We start from the raw sequence: 20,048 nt of genomic DNA on the forward strand, positions 1-20,048 counted from the left end.
TTAGCCGGAGACCGTTTGATGAGGCGGGCGTGCTGCCGGTGTAGTCTTCCGCGACTCGCTCGCGTTTAATTGGAAGTGGCTTGACTGGGATTTCCCCCGGTCCCGGGGGCGCTGGACTAGCGTCGGGGGGCCGGTTGTGGCGGGGTAAGGGGCCGGTTAAAAGATTTGAAAGCGGGAGAAGGTGAAATATCTGGGAAATAATTCATGGGAATGTTGCTGTTCTCAGCTTTCCCCGCCCGTGATGGCGCTGGTGTAAATGTCTGATTGTGCCGGAGGATCCGGGCCCTGGCAGAGCAGTGGGGCTATGTTAGCGATGGCGGTTTCTCCCGCTCCCAAACCCTGCGTGCCTGTGTTAGCCCGAGGGCACAACCTCTGCCACACCCAACACATTTAAAATCTTCAGTTTTTTGGTTGAGAAGCGTGAGTTTTTAAGTGATCCCCCCCCCACCCCCTGCCACAAAGTACATGTTATTTTGATAAGCAGCATGGGAGGCTGGTTATTCAGCCATTTTGTGTGGGACTGACCTCGTTGTGGCTCCTGAAGTGAACGTTCTCCCAGACTGTGATGCCGCCAGACTCTTTCTAAACAAGCTTGTGGCCCAAACTTTGTGCTTTTGAATAGCAGTAAAGGTCTGTGTATTTTTTGACGTTTTGCTTCAAAGTGCCGTGATAACAAGCTTTATCTACATAAGCTTTTGCAGCCATGCGGTTGTCCTTTATGTGTTTGTTTATTTTGTCGGTTATTTATGAATTTATTTATGTATCAGTGTGAAACGGCTCACTGGCATCCAGTGGAACATGCCCACACATGATAATTCCAGGGAGCGGGAGACAAAGTCTGAGACAGGGAGAGGGGGAGCCAGATACAGAGATTCAGAGACTCAAAGCATGAGTCAGAGACAGACTCAGAGAGTCAGAGCTGGATTCAGAGACTCAGCGGTTCAGAGAAAGAGTCTGAGACAGAATCAGAGCAGGAGTCAGAAACAGAGACTCAGAGAATCAGAGCAGGAGTCAGAGACAGAGACTCAGAGAATCAGAGCAGGAGTCAGAGACAGAGACTCAGAGAATCAGAGCAGGAGTCAGAGACAGAGAATCAGAGGGAGAGCAGGAGTCAGAGACAGAGAATCAGAGGGAGAGCAGACATGAGCTGAGCTCACTAGTGAAGTGGGCAAGTCTGGGCTCAGAAATCCCTCTCCAGCTCCTATACCGCCAGCTCTACCCCCCTCCCCTCCATCACGGATTCCCCACTTTATCTCTCTCACTATCTTGGCACAGTTCTGCCAGTCCAGTCTCCGGCCAGGGAGGAGCGGGTTCAGGAGAGCGGATCTCTGTTTACCTTCCTTCCCCGGCCCCTCCGCCAAACAGAACTAAAATTAACGCTGACCCCCGGACCTCGGCCCCAAACCAGGCCGAGACTCTGGGACTGTCTGCTTCTTACTGTCCGCGAAACTTAACAAGAACCGCGACCGGTATATGAAACAAACCCCATCACCCCGTGATGTCACCGTCCTCCAGGAGACATCCCGCGAAGCTAATCGGCTGCAGTCTGTCGTGCTTGTTACAGTCTGGCGATGCGGTCGTGGTTGTTACATCAGTGAGTGGCTTCGGGCCCTTGGGCCGGTCGGAGTATCGTGTTCCGCGGGGTCGTTCGGCAGCCGGGCGACCGCCCCTGTCGTGCACGGCGTGTGAGAAAAGCTGAGAGAGGAAATCCGAGGCGGCGTTCCCGCGAATGTGTGAGAGAGAGAAAACGCCCGGAGCCGATTCAGATCCCGCTTCATAACGTGATGTAACCCTTCTGAGAACCTCGCGGTTTCAGGTATTAATGCCGCGTATCGATTTCCTAAAAACGCTGGCGGATAAACCGCTCCGACCGTGCGCGAGAGGACGGGGGTGCGTTACTCTCAGGTGAACGTTTCTGTAAAACCTTCACAGGTGAGGTCACAGAGAATGTCACCGTTTGAGAGGCTGTGCTCTCTCTAGCGTCCTCTGGCGATTGGCTGGTGAGCGAGTCTGCGACAGCGTTCGGCGAGTCTGATTTGAAGGCTGTTGAAACTTGACCTCCGGCCTCCGAGAGGAAGGAGCGCTTTATTAGCCGCGGATAGCAGCGCTAGCGATGTGCTACGCTACCTCATTACAGTCCCCACTTTCACGGCTAAGGGCCTCGTGTAGGGGGACTCCACAGACTCACGCTGTCTGGATCCGAGCGGTTGAGTGTTCCACCGAAGAGTAGCAGAGAGAAGTGTGGCCCGAACCCCTCGAACTGGAGACTTCCTCTGCGCCCCGGAAAAATACCCCAAATACCTCTCAGAGCAAGACGGAACAGGACGTAAAGAGGGTGAAATTCTAACGAGGGGAAAGTCCCCAAATATGATCTGTTACGGTGTTTTTACGGTGTTCCCTTCAGACATGAATGCTGGCTGCGAATGGGGGGCAGCGACAAGCACAGGAAAAAAAGGTTTGAGGCGAGAGAGAGAGAGAGAGAGGGAGAGAGAGAAAGAGCGAGGGAGAGAGAGAAAGCGAGAGGGAGAGAGGGAGAGAGAGAGAGAGAGAGAGAGGGAGAGAGAGAGAGAGAGAGTGACAGCCTAGCCATGATGATAACCGTGTAGGTGACTAGCTGTGCGGCCGTAGCAGGGGCGAACCTCGCCGGGCGGAAATTGGCGTGCAGGAGAAACCAGCCTCAGAAACAAACGCACCTGTCAGAACGGCAGAACCGCCTGCAGCAAGACACAGTCCTGTGGGAGTCTGGGCCTCGCCAAACACGCCTCGCTGGAGGTGTGCTTAAGAGCCCCGGCGTGACACAGAGCCCTGCCTGCACTCAGAGGCTGGGGTTTAAACACTCTGCACACTCACAATACACACGTAATAATATACACACATGCACAAACATCATATTAGCCATTAACATACCCCTGTGTATGTATGAATACATATTATGTATACATGTATGTGTTTAGCGGGCTACTAGTGTGGATACCAGGTATGACTGGGTGACAGGAATTCATACACGCACCCACGCAAAGTGTCCAGGTGGGGAGCAGAACAGGCCCGGGTGTCAAGACGGCGAATGTTAGAGAACTTTAGCGAACATTCATCAACGTATTCAACCTTTTTTTCTGTTTGCCACGAACATTAGAGAACGTTAGTTTGAAAAGGTGTCGAGTGGCAAACAAAATGGCTGCCAAAGGGTGCCGAGAGAACAAAAGTTGACAATCATTTGGCACTCTTAATCAATGTAATATTTGTTCTTACCTTAAAAAGCAGCATCGTTGGACCTACATTAGGTCATGTGCATTTGTATTAAAAGGCGTTGGTGGCGAAGTTATCGGAATGTTCATTTAAAATGGTTGCCATGTATCTGTTTGCCGTCCGCCATCTTGAGCACACATCAGGTGTAGAGCGAAACACGGCCCAGGTGTAGAGCGAAACGTGAGGTGTAGCGTGTTGCTCTAGGTGTGGTTTTAGCGGCGGTGTAAATTTGGGCAGGTGTGAGGCTCCTGTCTGGCTGTGTTTCTATTCTGGCTTAATGATGCCTTCGCCTCTCTACCCCCCATGCACCCTGTCCCGCTGCTTGTTTCCGCGGAAACTAACCCGAATATGATTATGTACCTCAATCATTTTTAAACAGCAGCAGGAGGCAGGCAGACCCAGCGGGGGGCTTGGTGGGGAGGGGGGAGTATGAGAGCCAATCACTTCACTCTCTCCATTTTTCATTGTGTGCTGAGTACTTTCTGCTGTCTTCTTCCTCTTCACTTTCCGTCTCTCTATTCACCTCCTTCTCTCTCTCTCTCCCACCCCCTTACTCACTCTCTCCCTCTCATTGTCTCTCTCTCCCTTTCTCTTTCTCCGACCTTGCTTACTCTCTCACTCTTTCTCTCTCTCTCCCATCCCCTTACTCACTCTCTCTCCCTCTCTCCCACCCGCTTACTCTCTCTACCTCTCTCTCTCCCTCTCTCCCACCCCCTTACTCTCTCACCCTCTCTCTCTCTCCCTCTCTCCCACCCCCTTACTCTCTCTACTTCTCTCTCTCTCCCTCACTCTCTCTCCCTCTCTCCCACCTCCTTACCTTACTCTCTCTACCTCTCTCTCTCTCTCCCTCTCTCCCACCCCCTTACTCTCTCTTTCTCTCTCTCTCCCACCCCCTTACTCACTTCCTTTCTTTCACCCTCTCTCTCTTTCCATTACTCTCTTAGTTCCCCTCTCTCCCCCTCTCCCTCCATCTCTCTCTCACTCTCCCTCTCTTTCCCTCTCTCCCTCTCTCTCCCCATTTCTCTCTTTCTCTGTCCCCTGCTATCTTTCTCTCTCTGTCACTCCCTCCCTCTCTTTCCCTATCTCTCTCCCTCACCATTTTTCTCTCTGTCCCCTGCTCTCTTTCTCCATCTCTCTCCCTCTCTCCCTCTCTCCCCCCCACCCCACCCCTCTCTCACTGGGCTAGCTGCCACACAGAGCTGCTATTTAGGGGCTAATGAGGTTCCTCTGGGCAAGTCGGAGCTCTCCCAGCGGTCTGTGTGAATTCAGTGGAGACGAGCCAATCAGGGGGCCCGCTGCCCATTCAGGAAGCAGTGTTTAAAACAGGGGGACGGGGGTAGGGGGCACCGGTGCTGCCGGTGGGGTGGTGTCAATCTCCGCCGTTTAGCGGTTTAGAATCAGCAGGTAATGGCGGGCGGGTGCAGGGGGGCTCGGGGGAGGTTTCAGATGTTGGGGTGCTGTGACCCCCCCCAGCCCGAGAGGAACAGCTGTAACACAACAAAGATGTGTAATTACCATAATTAGCCAATTAGCCCGCCAACCATTTCCACATTATAATCACCCCCCTCCCTCCCTTTCCCACACCCCCATCCCTTCTGGAAATTACAGGTGTCCGGGAGTTCTTAGCGGGGCTGTAAAAACTTTTTTTGGGGGGTGTTTTGTAGAGTTTGTGGTGGTCTGTGGGTAGGTGGGGGAAGTCAGAAGCAAGGCAGAGGGTCTCCTTTTTAATTCTGGTCCTGTCGACCACTGCTTAATGTCAGGTCCCCTAGCTACAGGATATCAAAGCCTTTATGCTTGAGCCACACACACACACACACACACACACACACACACACACTCACACACACACACTCTCTCTCACACACACACACACACACACACACTCACACACACACACATTTACATTACATTAATTCAGCACAGTGACCTACAATGCGACAGACCGTAAGTGTATCCACAGGAGTTATAGGAACAGTGACATAGACCAGGCTCACGAAACCTTGGCCAATGACAGTGTATATACCGTATTCATATATTATACATAATATATTTAGAGTTTGGAGTCCCTACATTATTATGTTTAGAGCACCGTTTCCTGTTCCTGTGTAAGAAGCTGACCCTGATTGGGCCACACAGGGAGCCCTCCGGTCGCGGTGGCTGTTTATAGAGCCGATGTTTCGGTTGGGTCTCCATTATATACGCACTTATAGTTCTGCTGCACATCCGCTTGCGCATCATTTCGCCGAGCCGCCGACACGCGTAAGCACATTACGTTCAAACGTTTTATCTGTCCGAGATTTGCGTCGCTGGCTTGCCTCCGCTAAGCGCTCGCTCCGATTAAGTTCTGTCACTGTTTATGAAATCGTATAATCTATGCTGTTGGGTACTTCAAAAGAAGAGGCCGTTAAAAAAAGGAGATTCATATCGGGTACCTGCCGGCTCGCAGTCAGAGCAACTTAATACGACGACAGAGGACAGCCGCTCGGTGAGTTATGGATCGGGATGAAACGGAGAGGGAAAGGAATGCATCACGCGGCGATCTCTGTTCTTCACCGCGCGGCCGACGTTTCCAAATACGGGACGCAGGCGGGGGGGGGGGAGGGTAGGCGGGGGCGGTTATTTATCAAATTAATTACACTTGCAGCACACGGTTACCATATGGTCGCTTAATTAGCGGGTTATTCACGAGATCGTTATGTAGCGGGTGGGTTTTTTGAAGTTCACGTCGCCGTAATTCGTTGACGGAAGGTTATGTTGTGGAGGACGCGGGGGAAAGGCGGGTCCCGGGACGTCCTGTCCTGGAGTAGAAGGTTTTTTAGGTTAAATCGGACCTCGGTTCCGCCCGGTGACCTTTCCCGGGGTCGCCCAGCTGTCAGTCTCGCTCCGCCGCCAGACGGTGCCGTGTACCGTCCTGCCCCAAAAATACAGCGCACGCATCACCCCTCTGCCTGCTGCCATATGGTTTACTGAACCCGAGTGCCCGCTTGTGTTTGCTGGCTGTCTGGATCCTGCCCTGTCCTGCCCTGTCCTGCCCCATCGCACTCTACCCAAACCCAACCTACCCTGTCCTGCCCCATCGCACTCTACCCAAACACATCCTACCCTGTGCTGCCCCATCGCACTCTACCCAAACCCATCCTACCCTGTGCTGCCCCATCGCACTCTACCCATATCCATCCTACCCTGTGCTGCCCCACCACAATGTACCCTGCCCCATCGCACTCTACCCAAACACATCCTGCCCTGTCCTGCCCCACCTACCCCACTCTACCCAAACACATCCTACCCTGTCCTGCCCCACCACACTGTACCCTGCCCCACCTACCCCGCACTACCCAAACACATCCTACCCCGCTCTACCCAACCCTACCCCTCCTGGAGCAGCTGGATAAAACATGGCCGCCTGCAAACTGGGGTTTCCTCGGCTGAAGTGGTTTCTCAGTGTGTGGTCTTTATACTTCTGCCCGGTATGTCTCGTAATGAGCTGTGCACGAAGCTCAAGCCCAGCCAGAGTTCTAAAACTTTTTGAGCTTTGGATGTGGGTTTCTTTGTGTTGTGTAGTGTGTCGCCTTTGGTGTTTGTGTGGGGGTTTGTGTGTGTGTGTGTGTGTGTGTGTAAGCCTGTTATGTTCATATGAAGGTGGGGTTTTTTTCCTCAAGCCTCTGTGACTTAACTTAATTAGGCCAATTATTTGATCAGGTCACGGCTGGTTTTTGTTGTTGCCAGTGATACATCACCAGAGTGTTTTATTTGTGCCCTGTGAACAGCAATGACTTTATCGCTGTGTACTGTGTACTGTGGCAGATTCAGGAGGCTGAGACACTACAGTCCTTGTAAAAACTTTTACACACACGGAGACTTTGGTACAGCCCTTATAAACACTGTTTTTCCACATACACTGAGATTATGGTACAGTCCTTATCAACACTATTCTCACACTGAGTTGATGGTACAGTCCTTATAAACACTGTTTCCACACACACTGAGTTGATGGTACAGTCCTTATGAACACTGTTTTAGTACACTGAGTTGATGGTACAGTCCTTATAAACACTGTTTCCACACACTGGGTTGATGGTACAGTCCTTATAAACACTGTTTCCACACACTGGGTTGATGGTACAGTCCTTATAAACACTGTTTTAGTACACTGAGTTGATGGTACAGTCCTTATAAACACTGTTTCCACACACTGAGTTGATGGACTGTGGGCTGTTTGGTGCAGCTGTGTTATTGTGGAGCTCCTGGCTGCTGTTCAGCCCTGTCAGGTTGCAGGGAGCACAGATAACTAATAACACCCCCAACATTTTCATCACCATCCACCGGCTGTCCGCTGCCCCTGTTCACTCTGGCCAGAGAGCAGAGCCGCTTCACACAGCCCTGAGAGAGGGAGAGTGCAGGGTAGAGGAAGAGAGGAGAACGAGAGCGAGAGGTGGAGAGTGAGAGAGCTTAGGATGGAGAGGGAGAGAGAGTAGCATTCCGAGGAATGGGAACCGCGGCCCTTCTAAATCGGAGACGGGAGGGAATAATTTCTTGATTTTTTTTCCCTTGAATTCTTGCATTTTCTCAGACTTCGGATTACTTATTTATTTCTTGATTTTTCTTGTTTTAGCCTTATTGAGTTTCAGTTGTGTGTGCGCAGGGGAAAGGGAAGATTTCGATTAATAGTTTCTGCTGAAGCTTTTGTCAGGTTGTCACTATAACGAGATGAGCGTCTGAAATCAAATTAAGTTCTGCAACTCGTGCTGTCTTGTTGAGGAATTAGCGCTGAACTGCCGTGTGTCTGTGTGTGTGTGTTTGTATGTGTGTGCGAGTGTGTGTGTGTGTGTGTGTGTGTCTGTGCGAGAGTGTGTGTATGCTAGTGTGTGTGTGTGTGTGTGTCTGTGCGAGAGTGTGTGTGTTTGCATGTGTGTGTGCGTATGTGTGTGTATATGTCTGCTCATTATTTCCGTGTTGTACATAATAAAAATTCCGGGCTCAGTAACAGTAGTTGGTGTTTAGTGCAGAGGTGTCGTGTTTACTGAGCTTTGGGAATCAAAGTTCGCACTGAGCTAAATAAACATAACAGGAACAGTGATGATCTTCCCAAGTGCCGTTTCTCACCAGTACACAGTGTGTATCGTATCAAACGCGGATGCTGGCACGAATCACACACTTGGCTGTTTAACAGTGTTACCCTGAGATGGAGTGTGTACAGCCAGTGTGTATCCTTTTCCTCTGTGGGTTTATTTGAATACGATGAATTTGACATGGAGAGTAAGCACTTTAAATCACTCCTCTCACTCTCTGCTTTTCATCAACAGCTCCACTGCCCTTTAAGCATGTCTGTTTTTGGGGATTTTTTGGAACGAGAAATGCCTGTTTTTTGGTACATTGCTTTTAAGAGACGTATTGTGAAATTCTTGACTCATACAGATATTTTACCCGTTGGAATGCTCTGATGTTCTGATGAAGAAATCGTTAACCAGAAACCATTTCCCAACATCTCAGAGTGCATGTTGTGAGAATGTTTTTTTTAAACTGATGCATACTTTCTCAGACTTAAACTCTTCAGAGGGCCAGTAATCAACATCTGGAGAGGTCTGTGCTTAAACATAAGATTACTGGGATGGATTTATAAGCCTGTCCCATTATTTCGCAAAGCTGAAATCTTAAGCATTTATGGCCTCAAATCCTTATATTACCTCACAGTGTCAAAAACTGTTCAACTCATCCCACTCAGATGTGTGTGTTTGTGATTTAGCAATCATTTATCTGAAATAGAAAACAAGGAAGCAATGGATTCTGGGATTCAAATATGTAATTGTTTAGGATTCTGTTACATTTCTATGCTTTACTGAGCTTATCTGGTGTCCTGGAACCTATGAAACACTCTCAAAAAGTACAATCCTTACCTTCTGGTCCTCCTGGTTGGCTCAATTGCACCAGGCAAGATCATTTGAGCACAGAAAAGTATTTGAATCCAATCTGACCCAGGTCTGGTTCTTTATCCAGTGTGACTCATTCAATCATTAAGCCAGGCTTTGCAAGGCTGGAATAAAAGCTCCTGGCTTCATCTTTTTTTCCCCGTTTTTGTTCTCGCCAGGTTTCACCGCGGAGACTACCACATCGACGTGTGCATCAACGACTACCTGGACGTGTTCTGCCCGCACTACGACGACACGGTGCCGCAGGAGCGCACCGAACGCTACGTCCTGTACATGGTGAACTACGACGGCTACAGCACCTGCGACCACACCTCCAAGGGCTTCAAGCGCTGGGAGTGCAACCGCCCGCACTCCCCCAACGGGCCGCTCAAGTTCTCCGAGAAGTTCCAGCTCTTCACGCCCTTCTCGCTGGGCTTCGAGTTCCGGCCCGGCCGCGAGTACTACTACATCTGTGAGTGCCCGCGCTGCCGCCCTCCGCCACACGGCGGCGCTGCCGAGCTCAGAGTCAGGACCCCAGCGTCTGCTACAGGATGTGACATCACTCCCGGGGTTTACTGGGTCAGCAGGATGCGCAGCCCGTGCCGAGTAAAACCGGGGACGGCGCTTTTGACTTCAGGCCCCGTTCCCGTTTTCGGGAGGCGATGCGGGTTTTACTTGGCGCGGTTATCCAGCTGACTCTGTAATCCTGCTTTGAGAAACAGGGCCCTGGAGAACAGCGATTTTATTTTTATTACCACAGTTGTTGTTATTCTCATCATTATTATTGCTGTTATTATTATTATGCAAGATGGGAGTATTATTTCTTCTGTGGGTGAAGTTTTTTCCACTCCTTCCCCCCCATGTCCATGTGATCATCCACTACTGATGGTGACATTGAGCCCTAGAGCCAGCAGAAGAGTGATGAGGTGGCCACACTGGAGACCTTGGTCTTTAGCTCAGTGGGCTGATCACTGGTGTTGAGAGGCTAGCAAGGGCAGACCCACCTCTGCTAGCATTGCGCTACGAATCTGAGGCTTCCTTCTCTAAGCACTGCAAAACTAAAACTGGCAAAGATTTTTAAAAGTATATTAAGTAAGTAAATGAAATCAGATTAAAATGTTAATCAGATTAAAATATTGCCAATGAGTTCAGGCAGTTTTACTAATTTCAAGAATTGCTAATGGAATAAGAAAATTTCACTTGTCAAGCAAATATTAACTTAAAGCAAGCTAATATTTTCTACTTGAGGTCGGAAATAAAAAGATCTTAAGTCGGCAACACTTCACAATGACGTTCATGAATTGGCATGAATGGAGTTGAACTACTGCTGAGACGTTAATTTGTACAGCCCTGTTGATGTATTTGTACACCATTAGTTCATGTTAACAGCTACATTAGTTAATGCCAATTCATGAACCTCATTGTAATGTGTGACCCTTAAGTCTCATTACAAGACTAAAATGCTTGCCAAGACGGTCACTTTTTGCAGCGTGAGTCATTCCAATGGTAATTGTTTCCATCCTGTTTGAAAGTGGATGGTTATTTGGTCAGCTAATTGGGTTATTTAGTATTTCACACGGTACATTTTTCTGAGTTATCTGAGAGGGAGACGAGCCGTGCCCTTCGGTCTGTCGTGGTGTGGGGCGCGACGGTTTGGATGACGTTCCTGTTTTGTTTCGGTAGCCGCTGCATCGCGGGCTTAGCGACTCTGTACGTTTTCACGGCGCGAGGTTAGGGGATGAGCGTTTAATTCCGCGTAGAGAACACAGCAGGCTCGGTCCCTGCCAAAAAGCCATCGCGCTCCTCAGAAAGTCTTGGCGGGGAAAGTGAAAAAATAACAATAAGCTGAGGAAATCGTCTGGCCCCACGATCATCCTGCTTCTAAGGAGGCTTTGTGGTAAAGTGTAGTCTCAGCGGTTTCTACCTGCCAGCGGAAGCCCTTCTGTAAACAGTCACCTGAGCGCGTGTGTTCACCGCCAGCGCTGGTCTCCAGGACAGGACCGGCGGAGGAGACGTTTACATTTACATTTTAGTCATTTGGCAGACGCTTTTAATCCAAAGCGATTTACAAGTGCATAGGTTCTTCCACAAGTTAAAGCATAACATCCATAACTAGTAGAATACACATGAACAAAAATACAGTCATTGTAAGTGCACTATTGTTATTATTATTTATTTATTTTTTGGGTTAGACAAGAGGGATATTGGAAAAGGGTGGGGGGGGGGGGTGGAATCAGGAGGGAGGACTAAGGTACTGTTTGAAAAGGTGTGTTTTTAGCCTGCGTCAAAATAGAGGGAGGGATTCTGCTGTTCTGACAGCGGTAGGCGAAACGGATACGACCCGTTTCAGCCGCGGTATTAAAATGCACTAACACACAATTAGATGCCTCTCCTCAGAACACAAAGTGGGGAGAAAACAATGTCGTAAATGGGTTCATCACAATACATTTCTGCACAAATGATGTTGATTCTGAAACTAATGACTCTAAATTAATGACCCTAGTGCATTTATTAAAAACTATTGGAAAGGACTCGCTGCGAAAATGGCTGTCTTAACAAGCGTTTTTAGTCTAATAAGACTTATTACACTTAATAAGAAGTAGAAAATATTAGCTTGTCCAAGTTACTGTCAAACTCTCTCACCCCATTGGCAGTTTTTGTGTCTCATTTAGCTAAAAAATAATAATATTGAAAAGTCAATATTTAAGACTAAGATGCTTGTTAAGACTGACTTATTTTTTGTTTTCTTTCAGTGCGTTAAAATGCACAGTCTGCACACTGCTCAAACGCTCGATTAGATGCCCTTTCTCAGAAGACGTGGCTAGAATTCAAAGTGGTAGATGGGCTCAGCACAATACATTTTTATAAAAATAATGTTGATTCTGAAACTAATGACTCTAAACTAATGACCCCAGTTAATACATTTATTAAAAACTACAGCATTCTCAGTCAGAATAAACCTCTCAAATGTCATGTGTACAGTAAATGCATTTAGAGATCAGTTTTGGCAATCAACGATCTTCCCACTGTCAGAAATAAAGGTGCAATGAAGTATACTTTGGTTCTTTAAGGAACACATTTCCCAAACGTACCCTAAAATTACAACAAAGTTCTATTCGGTTGCTAATAAGTACCTTTTACAAGCAAAAAGGGTACAAATGACTTATGTGCTGTTGCCTAGGGACACACTTATATGTACCCAGAGGCTACCACTGTAGTGACAAGTGTTTGTACCATTATAGGCACATTTTCATACGCATTTATTTTTTTCCGAGAGTGCAGGATAAAAATAACCCGGAGATTTCTCCTTGGACCGAACGAGGCAGAGACAGTAGTTTGGGGAAAAAGGAGGTAACCGGTAGGTTGGAGTTTTTAAATCCCAGCTGGGTCCCTGCTGCCGGAGCCTTAGGCGAGGACTTTATTCAGCGTTCAGCACAAACGCAGCTGCGTCGATGGAAAGTATGTAACCAGGAGGAGGGAAGCAGTATAGCGCGGTGCGGTGCAGCTGTTTTGGCCCGGGATACGGCCTTCTGCTACGCAGATAAATACATAAAAATTATAGATAAAAAAAAATGTTTAAGGGGAATATTTCATTTGAGCGGGAGAGGCAGACAGGCCTGAAACGCGGGCTGATTTGTGTGTCGGTTTAGAAAGGCGAGCGCATTGTATCTCTTAAGAACTCCCCGGCGACCGCTTCGCGCGGGAAATAAAGTTTTAATCTGAGCGCGCTCAGTGTGGCGATGATGCCGGTTAGACTCGCCGGGCTGGGGGGACGAGGCGAGGGTGTGTGTGCTACTGCTCCTCAGTCTGTGTACTGCCTGTGATACAGGAGATATCAGGAGGTTTAACACACACACACACACACACACACATAAACACACACACACACACACACACACACACACATAAACACACACACACACACACACATAAACACACACACACACACACACACATAAACACACACACAAATACCTCACACACACACATAAACACACACACAAACACACACATAAACACACACACACACACACACACATAAACACACACACAAATACCTCACACACACACATAAACACACACACAAACACACACATAAACACACACACACACACACACACACACATAAACACACACATAAACACACACACAAATACCTCACACACGCACATAAACACATACACACACACACACATAAACACACACACAAATACCTCACACACACACATAAACACACACACACACACACACATAAATACACACACAAACACGCACACACACACACATGAACCGATACACACACACACACACACAAATACCGCACACCTAGAGACACATAAACCGATACACACACACACACACACACACAAATACCGCACACCTCGAGACACACACATACACACACCTACACACATGTACACACACACCTACAGACACACATGTGCACACACACCTACAGACACACATGTGCATACACACCTACAGACACACATGTGCACACACATACACAGACACACACATGCACATACATACACCTACAGACACACACACACACACTCACGTACACACAAGCACACCTACACACACATAAGTTAGTACATAATAGTCAAGGACAGACTAGGCTCTTTTGAGAATATCCAGTTCGTTTTATTCAGTTGAATTCACAGACACTGTTTCAAAGATGCTTTACAGGAAGAGAAGAAATATGAAAATAAGGAACTTTCCAAGGCTATGTACAATAACTGTTATTATGATATACACATACCTACAGATATACTGGATGTTTATCAGAAGTTAAAAGACGCTCTGAAAAGTGTTTTGTGCGCGTATTCACAGGGAGTGAGTAGGGTGATAAACAGCTCCGGCTTTCTGTGCGCTGAGGTCAGAACTGTGAGAATGCACGCAGTACCCACAATGCACTTCACAGCCCGGCTTATGAATACACACCTTTAAAGATGAAGGTGCTTAACCTGACAGCCACAAGGGATTTTGTGCTGATATATGTTCCGCGTTCTCCCGTTCCGTCTGTCCTTGTGTGTCTGTGTACGGGGTGAGTGATTTAGAGGGAGGGAGGGAGGGAGAGACTGACGGAGTGAGAGAGGACAGAGAGAGACATTCGGAACTCTACAAAGCATTTCCCCTCAGGTTCAAACACAGTAAAAATTTGATTCAATTGTTTCTTATTATTTCGTTTTTTCCCCCTGCTTTTCTTGGATTCTATCCGGACCTTATATGCCGGAGTCCCATGGAATCCTATTTCCCATACCTTCCCCTACCCCCACACACCCCAGGCCTGATCGGGGTGGGGTGTCTGTGATGTCAGAGGAGGGGGCCGGGATTGATGTGAAGGGGGTGCGGGCAGGCAAGGTGACCCCTCGTTCATCACGGGCTGTTTGCATAGTGAGACTTTTGGCACCGGAGCCGTTTAGAACAGCGGAATGAGTGTTCGGAACATCTGATGCATCATGGGAAAGATAAAACAAATAAAACTCGACAGCCCACACAAACGCGAGCCATGGGGGTGGGGCAGGGTCGTTGACCTCCAGGGCCGGTTCCACTTAAATATGAATCATCCTCCCACCATCTGACTCACTAAATAGTCAAGCAAGAAAAAACACCAACAATACTAATAAACATTTAGAGTGTTTTTATTTTAATTATGCAACAGTTATCTGTTATCCAGAGCCCCTGGAACACTTGTTTCCATCTGCGTCCGGATAACGAGCGGAGATGTTTGATGAAGACCAGACGTCCCGCACTTGCAGAAATGATTTCCGGGAGTTCGCCCCTTTCTGCTGGGGTCGCAAATTACCACACTCCTTAATTCGGGATAATTGCTAATGACACTCTAAACCGCACTCCTGCCTGTGGTGCAGCCGGCCCTGTCCCGGGGCGGTTCAGCCCCCTCGCGGGTGTCAGGGAGCAGGTGGAACTCCCCGGGAGACTCCCGGACCTTTCCGGAAGAGGTGGGAAGCCTGCGCGGAGGTCCGGTCGACGGACTGCTGCTGAGATGGCCGTCCTTCCGGCAGGTTCTCCCATCTCTGCAGAGGGCTTCCAAAGCTCTGTTAGAGTGACAGTTGGGTTCTTGGTCACCACCCGTATGTCGTGTGTGTAAAAGAGAGGCACTCCCATCTGTGAAAAGAGAGGTACCCCCCCCCCCCCTTAAACCCACAGCCCAGTGTGCTAAAAGGGGCCCACGTGATTCTGCTTCCATCCATTAAAGTTTTATGAGATATTTTCACTCCCTGTAGACGTAGGGACGTTGATGCTGCCAGCCGCTGCAGCGGGCCCCTGAATGGGCCCCTGGGGGCCCCGGGCTCGTTCGGAGGCGGCCATTAGAGGCATCGACCGCGGCGGCGTCTGACAGACGGGCGGGCGGGGCGTCGCCGGGGGAGACGCTGCTGGTGTTAATTGATTGATTGGTCGTTCGGCCCTCTTTGCTGCCCCCCCCCCTCCCCCCCCCCCGCACCCAATGGTTTGATTGAAGCTGTGTGGATGGATGGTGTCCCTGGGAAAGTGGAGAGGAGAGAGGGAGTGTGTGGAGGAGAGGGAGGAGGAGGAGGAGAGCGGGTTTGCGTGGTTGTTGATGCCGCTGCTCAGACCCGTCTGTGCGTCCGGACGCACGCTAGCGGCTGAATGATCGCCGTGGTAACCATCGCCGTCATCATTACCCTCGCCGCCGCGCCTGCCAGTCAGACTGCGCTGTCCAAACGGGGACCCAGACATTCATATGAGGGGCCTGCAAAAGATGGTCTTAACAAGCGCTTAAGTCCTCATAAGATTAAAGATCTTACTGTCTTCTCTCAAGTAAAAAATATTAGCTTTATTATTTTTTTTCAAGTTACTGCCTGCTTGACAAGTGAAATTATCTTACCCCACTGGCAAATCTCGAAATGAGTCAAACTGTCTTATTTCATTGGCATTTAGCAAAACGGCAAAATGTGATTTCAATATAAGTCTCAATAGAAGCCTTCAGACTGGTTTATTTTTTGGTTTTTGCCATGTGAGTTTAACTGCTGTTCTGTTGTAAAGGGCTGCGAACCCATGTCCACCTGGTTATAGTGTATGTATACAGCCAGCCGCTACATCAGAGCTGCATGGGGTCTAAACATACAAGGCACACTGCGGTTCAGAGAGACATACTTTATTTAGGAGCATTTTAATCTATTTTTGTACTTAATAACTAGGACTTAAAAGTCATAATTGTTGGGTCGCGTATCAATCATTTAACCCATGGAGTGCCCCAACTCTTAGTAATTTGGCCCAATTTTGATACCCCTACATTAACTTGTCAGTTAATCAGCTTAGCAGTTGTACCTATGCAATTTCAAAAATGCAACACACAAAAATACGTAGCGTGTTACAGACCGCAGCCGTAATCTTAAGGTCGGCTGTGTTATTTACAAATATGTAATTTAAAAGAAGCCGAGTAGAGATGTCAGGCTAATTAGGGTTTGTAATTAAGAGCAGATTTCTTTCGACCACACAACGCGAATCCGCACAGAACTTTGAGCGGCCCGTTAGACCTAACCTTCATGCACCCTCACTACTTCCCTGGAAACAGACGTCTTTCGGAGTGTTTTGTTTCTCTGTTGTGGGCCAGGAGGGCGCGGCCGTGGGGGGATGGGGGGGTGTAAGGGCGGTTGGAACAGGAACAGGGGCGTTCCCGATAGCGTCAGGAGCCGGGCGGTCCGACGTGACGGAGAGCGAGCAGCTGTCCAGCGCGCTTTAGGGGTGACTCAGTCCCCATTCAACCGCCCCAAACTCCACCCGCAAACCGTGTTTCCCTAACCGCCGCAAAACCAAACGCAGGGGTTAAAAACGACCAAAACAATCGCCGTGGAGACGGCCGAGTCGAGCCGTTGCCGTGGACCCGAGCCGGCCAATCAGAACGGTCCGCGACCGGCAGCGTCTGGATGGAACTCAGCCGCGCGGGGAAGGCGAATCCGGGCTTGTCTTAAGGGCATGAGAACGGCGAGGTCGCCTTATTCGCGGACCGCCGCGGCGCGTTTCGGTCAGCGGGGAGGCGGGGAGGGGGTGTCGGCGACTTCGATTAAGCACTTAAGCGCCGGAACACATCAGAAACCCGCCAGACGGCCACGGCCCTCCAGGATTTGGGCCGGAGATCCCCCGCTTCAAGGGCTTTCGCCCCTGGAGCCGGCGGCGGGCATGAGAAAAGGGCCGCGCCGCGATTAGCCCGCGGGCGGGCGGGGGTGACGACGCTCATGGGAAATGTAGTTCTTTTTCCCGTTCTCACGTTTTCTTCTTCTTCTCCTCCTGTGTAATGGAAGCGCAGCCCAGGGGAGGCCTGAGAGAGGAGAGACATTAGACGTGATTGATTTCTATACCTGGCCTTTGGATAAAGACGGAGATAGCAGATGGTCCTGAGGCAGAGAGCCGTGCTGTATCATAAGTTTAGCGCCTCCGTTCCCCCCGGGAGCGGGCCGAGGGGACGCTTTGATTTGTGCTCTTTTTGATAAAATGACGAGGCAGAGGCTCTGCCCTCTCGTCTGTCCACGCGGCTGAAACGGGTTAATCGAGGAGAGCGGGCGGCAGATAAAATCAAATTCAGCTCATAATTCTTACTTTTTTATTTATTTCTCTGACAGCCACGGTTTCTTTGGCCGAAATGGTAAATTGTCCATCAAAAGGACGCCGCGTGATTTCTTATCTGGGCCCCTACAGTTCTCTCTCTCTCTCTCTCTCTCTTTCTCTCTCCTTTCTGTTTCTCTCTCCTCACATCTTCCTTTTCTTCTTTTCCTTCACTATCTCTATTCTTCTGTCTCTCTTTATCTGTCCCTTCACATTTAGTTCTCTCCTCTCTTTCATTTTATCTTTTCTTCTTCTCTTTCCCCCTCTCATTTCTCATTTCTCTCTCTTCTCTCATGTTGTCCTTTCCCTCTCCTTCTCCCTCTCTCTCTCCCTCTCACATTCCCTCTCTCTATCCCTCTCCCTCTCTCCCTCCCTCTCTCCCTCTCTCTATCCCTCTCTCTCCCTCCCTCCCTCTCTCTCTCTCTCCCTCTCCCTCTCTCCCTCCCTCTCCCTCTCTCCCTCTCCCTCTCCCCCCTCTCTCTCCCTCCCTCCCTCTCTCCCTCTCTCTCTCTCTCTCTCCCTCTCTCTCCCTCCCTCTCTCTCTCTCTCTCTCTCTCTCTCTCTCTCTGCGGGCGATAGCATAGACGCCTCAGTCCGGGCCCTTTGGGGAGAAACAGGAAGCGGCGTAATGCGGCGCACATCTGCGAGCGATCGGGCGGGGTGTGTGAGCAGTGTCGTGCGGGGCGGGGCGGGGCGGGCGGACCTGGCTGCGGGCGAGGCCCTGCCCCCCTCCTCCCGGGAGAGGGGGTCACAGGTCAGCCTGCACTGACAGCTTAAGTGAACCCTGGATCCCAAAACTGCCTGAGGCTGCACATTTTTCAAATATAGAGAACCTGCAGTCTGATGCTAATCTGGAGAAGGGCCTGATGCCCCATATCAAAAGGGCCTTATTGTGAAGGAGGAGTGTGCGTGTGTGTCTGTATGTGTGTGTCTGAGAGAGAGCGAGAAAGACAGAGAAAGAGAGTGAGATAGAGAGAGAATGAGAGGGAAAAAAAGAAAAGAGGGCCGAGTTGCTTGAGGGAGAAACCGCAGATGCATTTTGCTGACCCTGCTGGTCTGTATCCTATATTCCCATCATCTGTACATATTTAGTAATTTGTTGAGTAAATGTAAATGTGTGTGTGACGGGGAGGATGGTTTGTATATTTATGTGGCAGATGAGCCGGCTCTAATCTGTGGTTTGGACGCATGCATTTAGCGCTGACAGGAATAGCGCTGGAGAATAGCGCTGGTTTATTTGCAGTCTTCTCTTCCACTCCATGTCAGTCCATTCACACTGTTCTGTGGTCAGGTTCTACTCCTCACGCCTCCGTGTTTGTGTGTGTGTGTGCGTGCGTCTGTGTGTGTGTGTGTGTATGTGTGTGTGTGTGTATGTGTGTGCGTGTGTGTGTGTGTGTGTGTCCGTGCGTGCGTGCGTATATGTGTGTGTGTGTGTGTATGTGTGTATGTGTGTTTGTGTGTGTATGTGTCCATGCGTGCGTGCGTGCATGTGCATGCATGTGTGTGTTTCTGTGTGTGTGTGCATGTGTGTGCATGTCTCTGAGTGTGTGTCTGTGTGTTAGTGTGTATGTGTCTGTGTGTGTTTGTGTGTGTGTTAGTGTATATGTGTCTGTGTATTTGTGTGTGTGTGTCTGTGTGAGTGTGTGTGTGTGTGTGTGCATTTGTTGGAAGGTCTTCCTCAGGGCTTGGTAATCCCAGCTGTAATCTCAGCCGTGAGAATCCTCAGGTCTGATCCCGGTGTAAGAGTAAAGGAGAAAGGCCCATCTATCTCCATGGACACTCTGACATTACTCATTACCCGCTGAGGTAAGTAACGCGACACTTGTTGCCGGAAAAAGAAAAAGCAAAAAAAAAATCCACAAAAGACATTTTTTTTCAACCACCCAGAATCTAATCATCACCTCCTGTTTTTTGGAAGGGAAGGCGAGATCAAAAACGGTCTTCTGCAACACGAGTATCGATTTGCTCGACTTCAGAAAGAGCGGCTCTTGTGCTGCTTCTGATGAGAGACGGACTTAGCGGGCTTAGTCAGATCCCGGAACGCCGGGAACAACAGGCTTCTCCGGGAGGGATGAGAGGAGCTCGTCTGCATCGTCTCCCTCTCCCTCTCCTTCGTTTCTCTCTCCTCTCTCTTTCCCGGGGTCCTCCTCGGCCGGTTTGGGAGACGTATAGAAAATTGCCTCTGAGTTTAAGGACGCGACCCAGGAGTGATGGAGAGTTATTTTGTCCCCCGACGTTCTGCAGCTGTGGCCTAACCCTATCACCCCCACTCACATCTTCCCACTGTTCATTTCTGCCTGTCTT

At 49.4% G+C, this 20,048-nt stretch overlaps 1 protein-coding gene across 1 annotated transcript in view; it reads left to right on the forward strand.

The window, feature by feature from the left end:
- The window catches only part of efna5b (ephrin-A5b), a 119,285-nt gene that overhangs the window by 90,852 nt on the left and 8,385 nt on the right, over positions 1 to 20,048 (forward strand). Inside the window, exon 2 of the mRNA XM_061261407.1 lies at positions 9,332 to 9,624. Within this exon, the coding sequence (XP_061117391.1) occupies positions 9,332 to 9,624 (293 nt within the window). The remainder of the gene's footprint in view (positions 1 to 9,331; positions 9,625 to 20,048) is intronic.

This window comes from Conger conger, chromosome 11 (genome assembly GCF_963514075.1).
Source record: "Conger conger chromosome 11, fConCon1.1, whole genome shotgun sequence".
Taxonomy (NCBI): domain Eukaryota; kingdom Metazoa; phylum Chordata; class Actinopteri; order Anguilliformes; family Congridae; genus Conger; species Conger conger.